This window comes from Erigeron canadensis, chromosome 6, assembly GCF_010389155.1.
Source record: "Erigeron canadensis isolate Cc75 chromosome 6, C_canadensis_v1, whole genome shotgun sequence".
Taxonomy (NCBI): Eukaryota; Viridiplantae; Streptophyta; class Magnoliopsida; order Asterales; family Asteraceae; genus Erigeron; species Erigeron canadensis.
Genome location: NC_057766.1, coordinates 36,609,107 through 36,621,160, shown reverse-complemented (window position 1 = coordinate 36,621,160; position 12,054 = coordinate 36,609,107). Strand labels below are relative to the sequence as shown.

The following is a 12,054-nucleotide window of genomic DNA, read 5'->3' as shown; positions in this document are numbered from 1 at the left end:
GATCAATTATCGTAGAAAAAAAGATAAATTAGTTTGGCCACTATGGCAAATTAGCCCAACTTGTTATAATCTTAGGTTTCGGTATCTTGTCGAAAGCTAATTTTTAATAAAAAATTTTGCTGTTAAAAAAAAAACTTATATTGGAATAAGATATTTCCTCTTTAAAATTCAATCTAATAATTTTTCTTAACATTTTGATAGAATCTAAAAATGTTTTTAAGATAGAGATTAGTAAATTATCACCCTTTTTGAAATGTATGTTACTTGTGAATATCTAAAGGTCTAGATTAAAAATCCTATCACCCAAAGATATTTTTTTAAAAATTCACCCAGAAGTCACATAGGTGAAAATTTGGTCACCCCATATGTTTAGAATAAGACTTAACCTTTGATCTCTTTTGACTTGTGAGGAAAGATGTTTCCTTGTGACTATACCATTTGAAATAAGGTAATACAATTGTTAAGTGGATTACTAGAATGTTTATGTTAAATTATTCATAAAAATCATAAGGTACGGAGTACTAAAAATTTTCATGATAGAAACACAATGAATACATTAGTAGTAGTAGTAAAGTTTTAGTGAAGATGAACTCTTTTGGCAATTCCCAAAGTTTTTGAATTTCAATTTACTTGTACTGAAGTCTAAATTTGTTATACGTATTATATTGTACTACTAGCTAATTATCCCGGGTTTAACCCGAATATTTTTAAATAAGTTTCGTAAATACATGTTTATTATCATAATGAAATATAAAAAAAACCGTAAGTAAAAATGTCTATATTTTAGAGGCAAGTAAGCAATGTTATTATACATTAGACTTATATTACATTAGGGTTGAAAGATTTAAAAATTTTCAAATGAAGGGACTAAAAATTTAAATTCAAAAGATGATATAAATTAATTAGATAAAAAATACATAACTAATAAGAAAAAGTGTAATGATGCCAAATAAGATTTGTTTAAAAAAATATTATGTTATCACAATCTTACTTTATTTATATAAAATATTGGTAAAATATTAACCCGAATGGGATAAGATTTTACATAATTGGAATAATCTCAGTGAATTAGTATGGTATATAATTCGGACCCTTTAAACAAAGAAGATATGGGATAGAGAGATAACGGTAATCCCATCAGATAAGAGAAACACACACACACTGGGACACATACAAACTCTCCCTTTCACTAGACTCTTTTTTTGGTCCATTCAACCCAATCCATCCATGGCGCTTCTACATTCTCCAGCTTCTACTAATACGAATAATAATAATAATTCCTCATTTCTAAATAATCGCCGATATTTCATTCACAATCCAATCTTATCTCCTCTGAAATTACCACTAGGCGGTCCGAATTCAGCAGCACTCAAGATCAAACACAAAAACAGCATCCATCGCGTCCGTATTCGCGCGTCCGCAACTCTAGAATCCAGCAACGGTGCGGCCACCGTGTCCATCGGCATTGAGAATTCAGCTGCTCCGTCTACTATTCCTTATGGTAGACAGTACTTCCCTCTCGCTGCAGTTGTTGGTCAGGTAATGTAATGTGCGTTTGTGTATTTGAGTTCATGATTGATTGCATTTATGAATTAATTAATATTAAGCTGAATTGGGACAGGTTATTTTTAAAATGCATGCTTATTTGCTAGTCAAATAACTGATACTTCGTAGCAGTTTTAAGTTTTTTATACTAGTGTTTGCTGTTGCCTATCTGCTGTAAAAAAACTAGCGACAAACAGATAAATAAACGCCTACTATAAATGTGACTACTTTCAACTGTTTGCAGCTGTAAAAAAGTATGTGTAGATTTAACACCCAGGGCCCAAGCTGATATACATTTGGCACCTGAAATTTATATGTTAACTGGAGTGTTTCTGTTTTTGAAACAAGTTATAGTCTTAAAATGTCACCGATTGTGGAATTTTTTGTACGGATGGGACTAAAATTTCATCCATTGGTGTAACTAGGAACTTTACCTAATATATTTGCAAAAGTAGGAAGTCTGGTGTCTTAAACACCGCACTTGGCCACGTACACTCAAGTGCGGTTTCTACACCACCGAATTTTCGATTATCCAAACTTGTTTGTCTTCATTGTATTAATGTTTACCCAAACAAAAGATACCTGCATAAAAATTAAAGGAAGTCCGGTTATGTAGTTACCAAACTTCACTTTTTTTGTCGCCACATGCAGACCATATATATTTGTTACTTATTCAAAACAACCAACTTCAACCATTTAAAGTGATAGGAGCCAAGTCCGGTGTCTACATAGCCGAACTTCAAACTTCAAATGCTAGTTCGGTGTCTGCATTACCTTACTACCTTTCCTGAGCAACACGTGGGCAAGTTCGGTGGTGTAGAAACCTCACTTCAGTGTACGTGGCCAAGTCCGGTGTTTAAGACACCGGACTTCCTACTTTTGCAAATATATTAGGTAAAGTTCCTAGTTGCACCAATGGTTAGAATTTTAGTCCCATCCGTACAAAAAATTCCCGTTTGTGTTTGTATAGTATATAAAGTAATTGAAGGATACCTGAAGTATGAAACTGTTGATTTAATAAATTGTGACTTTCATGAAATACATGGCCATGAAAACATTGGTGTCTCTTTATGAAGGCAAGCCTCATTTTTCAAGTTAAACACGTAAATGACTGAATGTGTACCTGAAAACAGTTCACACATGGTTTCTCTTTTGTTGGTTGAAGAGTGAAGTTAAATTATGATATAAGGCAATGACTGTTTTGAAATGATTTCACATGCCTTTGTGGGCTGGTGTTCATATATGTTACTGAGATTATTTTCATTAATTAGGATGCTATTAAGACTGCACTTTTACTTGGGGCTATTGACCGTGAGATCGGAGGGATTGCAATCTCTGGCAAAAGAGGAACTGCCAAGACGGTTATGTCACGCGGGTTGCATGCAATTCTGCCTCCAATTGATGTCGTTGTTGGTTCAACTTCAAATGCTGATCCATCTTGCCCAGAAGAGTAAGGTTATCAAATCTCAACATTATTGATTTGAGCTTAAATTACATTTTGTCATTGCATGACACTTTGGGTGTATTTGGTTCATAAATGGGCTTTGGCATTACTTAATTTAAGGACATGAAAAAATAATAAACAAGTATTGATCAGACTGTTACCATAATTATTGAAGGTGGGAAGATGGACTTTCTGACAGAGTGGAATATGACTCTGCTGGTAATGTCAAGACCCAAGTAGTCAAATCACCATTTGTACAGGTAGCGTCAATGAGGAAACCATGTAATCTAGCACTGTCATCTGCTTTATATGTTACTCAATCTTCTGTCTTTATGCAGATTCCACTTGGTGTTACAGAAGATCGACTAATTGGATCTGTTGATGTTGAGGAGTCTGTCAAGACTGGAACCACTGTATTCCAGCCAGGTCTTTTGGCTGAAGCACATAGAGGAGTTCTTTATGTTGATGAAATCAACTTACTAGATGAGGGTATAAGTAATTTGCTTCTGAATGTGTTGACGGATGGTGTTAACATTGTTGAAAGGGAAGGAATCAGCTTTCGTCATCCATGCAAGCCGCTGTTAATCGCTACTTATAATCCAGAAGAAGGTGCTGTACGTGAACATTTACTGGATCGTATTGCAATCAATTTAAGGTAGCTTATTAACAACAAAAAGAAGTTCATATATATATATATATAAGGTAAGTTTAGAGGTATCTTTGTCCTTCTTATGTTTCTACCAATGAAATCTTTGTTCTGCAGTGCAGATCTCCCAATGAGTTTTGAGGATCGTGTTGCTGCTGTAGAGATAGCAACACAGTTTCAAGAACAAAGTAATGAGGTTTTTAAATTGATGGAGGAAGGAACAGACTCCGCAAAGACTCAGGTAATGGCTGGCAAGTACTTATTCAAGGATTTATGATATTCACCATTGCTATCAAATCAAGCATAAAATGGCAACATGTGTTATTAATGGCAGTTAAGCAACACAGTATCAATCACACACTTTTTGTTCAATGTACTGAAGCTATATTTACTTTATTTCTTTGTTGGAAGTTTCATCATTTCTTGTTCAGTTGATTCATGTCGTGCAGCATTTGGGTCATCACAAACACATCTTATCTGGCCGACCCTGACCAACATTATTTAGCTGAAGTGGGAAAATGGGTGGGTCGGGTGTGAAACCATGTTACCCGATTAAGTTGTTCCCTCTTAAGCTAAGCTTTTCAGTTTTACCTTCTTGATCTTTGAGAGAAACATAACCCGAAGCAACCCAATAAAAAGTATAGAGGTAAAAAGGTTAACCTTTATTAGCCCCCTGCACGACTAGACTTCTAAGGGAATGCATGGAATCATACTTACAACATGATCAATTATTTGTTGTAACATCTTGGGGGTACCCAGGGAAGGGTTTGGCCATGGAGATATCCCGGTTAGGTCATCTAAGTCAAAGGACTCGCCCACTCCGGGTAACCTGAATAAGGGTCATGTATCCGTTTACCCGTTTAATAGACACAGTTAGATTTGTTGGTTAATGTAGAGTAGATGTCACTCATAATTGTAAACAATAGTGTTCTTGGCTAAATGGTGCATCAAGTGTAGTGAAATATGTTGCTTACAGGAACACACTGCTCACTATTTTCATACAGATTATTTTGGCAAGGGAATACTTGAAGGATGTTAGCATTAGCCGAGAGCAATTGAAGTACCTGGTCATGGAAGCTCTCCGCGGTGGTTGCCAGGTTAACCTTCTATTTTCATTTTATATTTTATTGAAGGATACGTTACAGAAACAAACCGAGAAGGCAAAGTTCTAAAACTAGATGGCTCATAGATGAATTATCAACAGTGTACTGTATTCCCTATATAAATACCACGAAACACATAGCACATTGTGGGAAAAATCGAACAAAATTTAAAAAAAAAAAAAAAAGAAAAAAGAATCATGATATTCAAAAATCAAAACTGTACTCTTAGTACTTGTAATTCCATCACACTTGTGAACATCTCTTTGTAAAATCCCAATTAAGTAGATCTTTTAACTGATTGATGGGTATTGCATGCAGTACAATGCATGACAACCTTTTGTGTTGGAACTAGAAGATTGTACTCTGATTGGGTTATTTTCGTTTTATGACATGGAGAAAAAAAAAATTAGAGCAAACCTGATATGAGACTCATTTCATAACACCCTAGTTAAGATAGTTGTTGTACCTATACCCACAGGTTAAAAATTTATATCTTTTGTGGACTTTTTTACAGGGACATCGTGCTGAACTATATGCTGCACGTGTTGCCAAAAGTTTGGCTGCTCTGGAAGGTCGTGAAAAGGTTAATGTGGATGACCTCAAGAAAGCTGTAAGTATTAAAAATAAGGGTTTTGATTATTTCTTTTCAGTAAATTGTTTTCCGAAAATCTTTCTCCACTTATTTGTGCTTTTTTCTATAATGTTTATAACAGCACCGATCAATATATTCTCCGTGAAAGACATGGTGCGTAATATAGAAAATTTCATGTATCAAACACAAAGTGTGTAATATTGTCCCTCCTTCCTGTATTTAGGCACAACAACACCGTTACATGATAAGAATAAAACAAGAATTTTCCTAGTAATCATTTAAGTTTATCTTTCCTAGTGTAGAAAAGAATCATTTGTTTAGCAGACAAGTTGACATATATCTCTAACTTTCTTGGTGAATAACGTATCCACATATAATTGAAGATATGATAAGCAACCATATTTTTCTTGATGATTATAAAGCTAAAATCAAAGATCTATGCACAGACACAGAGACATACATACATATTGGCTCGAAAAGCTCAATAACAGTTAGAGTTTTTCCCTCTAAGCTCAAAATCGACCCGTTTTATGTTTCAAGCTCAGATCAAGTATATAAAGTTTGGCTAATGTGATCCCTACTATGGACTGCTGTACCAAGTTATACGAATTTTACAGATGCTCATTCTTGCTATGCAATGACAGGTAGAGCTTGTCATTCTTCCTCGTTCAATATTTAACGAGACCCCCCCGGAACAGCAACAACAGCAACCTCCGCCACCACCACCCCCTCCACAAAGTCAAGAATCTGAGAACCAGAATGAAGAAGAGGAGAAAGAGGTTCGTCATTATGTCCAAACTTCAAATTTGTTAAATATATTGCTTATTGTTCTAGAAAATTGTTGCTAATTTGTGGTTAATCTAATTGTATAAACAGGATGAAGATAAGGAAGATGATGAAAATGAAAATGACGAGGAGAATGAACAGCAACAGGATCAAATACCTGAAGAATTTATCTTTGATGCAGAAGGTGGTCTCGTGGATGAGAAACTTCTCTTCTTCGCACAGCAAGCACAAAGGAAAAAAGGTAAAGCCGGGAGAGCAAAGAATGTCATTTTCTCAGAAGACCGAGGTCGATATATTAAACCGATGCTTCCCAAGGTATAGATCCTACTAATAATTTATAGTGAACTGTGAAAAAGAAATATGCAAGAAGCCTATATATTCCCCTTATTCTATATATTTTTACCTTTGTGACTCAAGTGTTACTACTACAAGGGCCTGAAAATTTGAAACTATGTTGTTATATTTGAACAGGGTCCAGTAAAACGATTAGCTGTTGATGCTACTTTACGAGCAGCTGCACCATATCAAAAATTACGTAGAGAAAAGGACTTACTAAAGGTTAGGAAAGTTTTTGTAGAGAAGACAGATATGAGAGCTAAACGAATGGCACGGAAAGCAGGCGCCTTGGTAAGTACCTCTCCGTTTCAGTTATATAGGCTATCTTAATACATACATATATATATATATAGGGGTGAGATATTTTGAGACCACCTCTTATTTTAGGACCAACTAGGACCATTGATTTTTGTACACCATCATCATCTACTAAGATATACAAGACTTTTTTGTAAAAACACTAAGACTTTCCGGCGACGGGCCCACCAGAAAATCATGTGTAAGTTAACTTACACATGTGTAAGTTAACTTACACATGTGTAAGTTAACTTACACATGATTTTCTGGTGGGCCCGTCGCCGGAAAGTCTTAGTGTTTTTACAAAAAAGTCTTGTATATCTTAGTAGATGATGATGGTGGTGTGTAAGTTACGAAAATCAATGGTCCTTTTTTGGACTTTTTTTATTTGGTCTCAAATTATCTTTCCCCTATATATATATATATAATATGCTATCGTGATGTTAAGAAAGTTACTAATGATAATAAATAGATATGTGTTTATTTTCCTTAAGATCTGTATACCAACCCTGTCTTTGGTAATGAAATGGATAAAGCTTGAATGTTCTTTTGAATGGAACAAATAGCAAATTTCATTATAGTTTAGTCTAACTCCTTGGTCAATCTTTTTAATAGTATGTTTCTTTCTACATTTGACAGGTTATATTTGTGGTTGATGCTAGTGGAAGCATGGCACTAAATCGAATGCAGAATGCAAAGGGTGCAGCACTTAAACTATTAGCAGAAAGCTATACAAGCAGAGATCAGGTAATGATTTTTAACAAGAAGCAACAAAGCTTTTAATTTCAAGATAGTTGCCAGAGGGTCAAAACTGAATATAAATATATCAGCTAAGTAACTTTCTAATAATATTGGTCTAAATTATTTTATATGCTGGTTGTTAATGCATAATCATCATTGTGATTATTGTATTTTCCTAAAAGAAAGAACTTTTAATTTACTCCCTCAACTTTACTTTTGGAGGTTGTGAGTTCATACCACAGTTTTGGTTCGGTCTATCTTGAGTGCTATATGTTTGTTCTGATTTCTCTCCTTTTTTTAGGTTGTCTACACAAGCTTGTCTTTTGCACCCCTCTTAATGTGTTAAAGCTATCTGAATTTCTTCTCTTTATGTGAAACTTATAGGTGGCCATCATTCCCTTTCGTGGAGATGCTGCAGAAGTTCTTCTACCTCCTTCTAGATCCATTTCAATGGCTAGGAAACGTCTAGAGAGGCTTCCATGTGGTGGAGGATCTCCGCTCGCTCATGGACTTACCACCGTATGAACAAAAAACAAAATTTTGTAATTTATGGTTCCATGATATAACAAAAGTAACTTATTTGCTAATTTAGCCACCATACTCAAAGTGCATTTGTGTTGCTTTAGCTAATGGTATACTAATGGTGATTTTGATCAGGCCGTTAGGGTTGGAATAAATGCAGAGAAGAGTGGCGACGTTGGACGTATAATGATTGTAGCAATAACCGATGGTAGAGCAAATATTTCACTCAAAAGATCTAATGATCCTGAAATGGCTTCAGATGCACCAAGGCCTACTTCTCAAGAGTTAAAGGTAAATTCATTCCTCTAGCTGATGGGTTCCAAGTTCATTTCTCACCCATAGACCATAGTCATATATTCTTGTTTATATTCATATTTTATAGATGGAACCTGCAAATAGCGTTTCATAGTTATAACTACAGTGTACAACCCCATTATGTGACACTTAAGTGGATGAAAACATCAAATCCTCTTCCTTCTATCTAAATTTGCATGAATATCATCGTCTCAAAACTGGATTTTCTTTTCCATTTTGGATTTCCAAAAAAGTGATACTTTTTAAATTTGGCGTCTCTGCGGGTCACATCTTTGTTTCTCATTGTACCATATAAAAGCGGCCAGATAATGGAAATGTTAAAACAACAAAAACGAATGAAGCCTTCCATCTACAAAGTTATTATTTTGAGCCACTTGAATGACTTTCATTGATGTATTTGGAAACAATATTCCAGACTTTAACCTCTATGTACTTATTACTCACCCAGGAGAAGCAACAGTTACAAACTAGATGTATTTGATTACAAAATCCATGTGGCATGTGAGGTGGACCCATAACTATATGTGTTGGCTATTATATGATTTTTCATTATGTTATGATTTGAAGGATGAGATACTCGAAGTGGCTGGTAAAATTTACAAAGCTGGAATGTCTCTTCTTGTCATTGACACGGAAAATAAGTTTGTTTCAACTGGTTTTGCCAAAGAGATTGCTCGAGTCGCCCAAGGTACGAGTCTGCATACACCAAATTGTTGTATAATGTAGTTTCTTTCCTTTACTGATATCCATGTTACTACTTCCCCAGGAAAATATTATTACCTTCCTAATGCTTCTGATGCTGTGATCTCTGCTGCAACAAAGGATGCACTATCAACTTTGAAGAACTCATAAATCACAAAAATGCAACAAAATTGTAACATGTCTGTTGCGGTATTTGTTTCCACTAAAAGTGAGACACGAGGATGGACCCATTGTCATGACACTATTTTTTGAGCCTTGTTCATATCCTAACTTCCAATATATATCCAAAATAGTAATCATTTTGGTTTAGTCCCTCCTAATGTCTTGTTCCACGACCTGTCATGGTATCATACAACCCGAAAATAGTAAAAAATGTCTGGCTGCCCGTTAACATGGCACTTCCAAACAATCCAGATTGTAATGTGACTTAATATCATGAAGCCTCTGAGATATGCACTGTTGTTGTTCAGAAGATCTGAACTGCAACTCTTACATTCAAGGGGGGTTGATTATTTATTTCATCACATAGAGAAAATTAAGGATGTGAGGTAGCAGTATTGTACTGAACGAAAAAGGTATAATGCGTCCATTTTAAAATAAGCGAGAGGACATTTCTATTTTGATTTGCTCCCAAATAAATCTCTAATTTGTAGATATAATGTATTAACTTTTATCATGTTACTCGTGATACCTTTTCATAATACTAACATCTAAGAGTTCTAAAACAAAAATACATGATCCTATTACTATACTGTACAATGTAATAATTATACGTTCGGTAAAACTTTATACTTTGTAAAGCTTTTGGAAGGAGCGAGTATGTTTTAGGAAATTACTCTGTGAAAAAATAGTCAAGAAAGCATGCTGCTGCTAATATGAAGACCTGGTTTGGGAAGAACAAAACCATTAATCTATTGTTGTGTCCCGACCAATCCCCCTCTGGATACAGAACTTGCATTTGATGGAGGATCTGAACCTTGACCTCGAATAGGTCTTCCGCCTGAATACGGGCGAAGTTTATTTCTTCGGCACTAGGAAATTGCCTTGAAGCCAAAAGTCGACTTTGGATGGACAATACGGAATCACCCCCGATCAGCGCTACATTACATACCGACAGGTTAGGCCAAACGGAACAAAGCGTTCCTTCCTCGAGACAAGCCCAAAAGGCGTCGAGAATTCCCCTGTAACACCTGCTACATTGCCTCAGGGGCGTTCTTTGCAAAGAAAAACCTCCTTCCCGTTCGAATTTGGACTCCCACTTGCTTCTACATTCCCTTTGACCCCACTTGCTTCTTCATTTCCTCGTTGGTCCTTTTTTTTTACTTATATAATAAGGGGTTATGGGAAACCTCTCACTCTAAGAGGAACTCCACATGTCACGAAACTAGGAAAAAGAGGGGTTCCAAAAACCCCTTACTCCCCATAGCTTAGTGGGTTCTTTCTGAACATAAAGTTAAGTGAGCCAGGGGATTAATCCGTCTAAACATTACGTTGCCACGATATGTTCTATGGAAGCGGGTATCATATTGGTTGGCAGTTAAATTCCTAATCCCCTAAATAACATATGGATAAATGTTAGATGTAGCATGTGGGATAAAAAACCTTATATTTTCCATATCAAAAGCCCATTTATAATAAGAGGAATGCTATAATGACAAACTTTTTACTAATTAATTTCTTATTAACTTACGTGGAGGATGATTTGGCCCATCCACATCATCTTATATCACCCAACTATGGTTAACCCAATTTTCTTAATTATGACTTTCTGTAAATAATTTTCCCCTCTCACTAGAATATTACCTAAAATTATGGCATTATGTTGATCTCTTCTCTCCAATCCTAACTTCTTGCCGATCATGGTAAAATACTTCCATATGACACAACATTCACCTCTGCAACACAAACATAATCAACATGAATCAATCTTTAATCTTATTACATGACGAACATATAATATCTGATTACTCCTCCTTTCTTTCTTTCCCGTTAGATTAATACGGGTGTTAGAAAGGGTTATTATCGGATTCTTATCAATAGTTATTACCTGATTTTGATGACGGACTTGTGAGGACATTATCAGAGTCATCGTTAAAAGAATTTTAATTTGATGACGGGGAGGCATTAGTAGGTGTTTTGGGCATGTTAGGAAGTGAGGCGTTTATAAGTTATTGCATCTTATAATTAGTTCGGAGTTGGAGATTGACTTTAGATAGTCATGATAATTAGGTGTGAATTATTGTAAAAGACAACATACCTTTTATATTAAGCTAGTTGTTGTGTTGCTGGTCATGGCTGCAAGACTTGGGAAATCATCGCATGATCTTCTTGCTTGACTTTATTTTACATTATTTACGTTTACGTGTTAGAAAGGCGTTTTAAGCTTAGCTTGGAAATCATCGCATGATCTTTTTGCTTTTGTTTTGTTATATCTCGAAAGAATCTACTCATCCTTTAAAGAAATTCTGAGATGTTTAGTTGTATATGCAATGCGTCATACGTAAAAACTGAAATGCTACCTAATTTTGGCCCAAATCGGCTGGTGGGAACAATTTCAAATTGTTTACTCATACATACATGAATCTTTAGGAGACTATGAATATGCCAAAGAAAACTACAAAAAAATAGTACAGAAACGACCATTTTGATTGACCATTTATTAGAAACGTACAATAATCATTTATTAGCAACCATGTACACTGTCCCCGACATCGAAGGGTTCAACCATAATCTCAAGAGGTTGATTATTAACACATGTTTTACATCTTGCAACAATACCTTTCATGGTCAAGATGAGCGTATCATCCAAGACAGGGGCATACCCACTCGTCGTGTTTAGATTGAATAAGCTTGGAATTTGCTCAAATATTTGGTGTACAATCAATCAATAAAACGTTGTACTCAAACTGCCATATGAAAGCTTTGTATATATGCAGGCAACAAAACTTCGGCAATTGCAAGTCTCAATGATTCTCTAAGGTGTGGGTCAGGAAAATTACGTTGACGTTGTCTTTTTTATGAAGCT

The 12,054-nt window shown here is 35.4% G+C and overlaps 1 protein-coding gene across 1 annotated transcript; it reads left to right on the top strand.

The window, feature by feature from the left end:
* The first annotated feature begins 1,134 nt into the window (after positions 1–1,134).
* On the top strand, positions 1,135–9,338 carry LOC122602897 (magnesium-chelatase subunit ChlD, chloroplastic). The gene is made up of 15 exons (XM_043775508.1): positions 1,135–1,539; positions 2,817–2,995; positions 3,165–3,249; positions 3,328–3,644; positions 3,753–3,876; positions 4,640–4,732; positions 5,253–5,348; positions 5,975–6,109; positions 6,207–6,431; positions 6,588–6,743; positions 7,389–7,496; positions 7,875–8,009; positions 8,148–8,303; positions 8,895–9,015; positions 9,094–9,338. Exons 1-15 carry the CDS (start codon positions 1,228–1,230, stop codon positions 9,177–9,179), a joined length of 2,328 nt encoding a protein of 775 aa, XP_043631443.1. The 5' UTR covers positions 1,135–1,227; the 3' UTR covers positions 9,180–9,338.
* Positions 9,339–12,054: the final 2,716 nt, after the last annotated feature.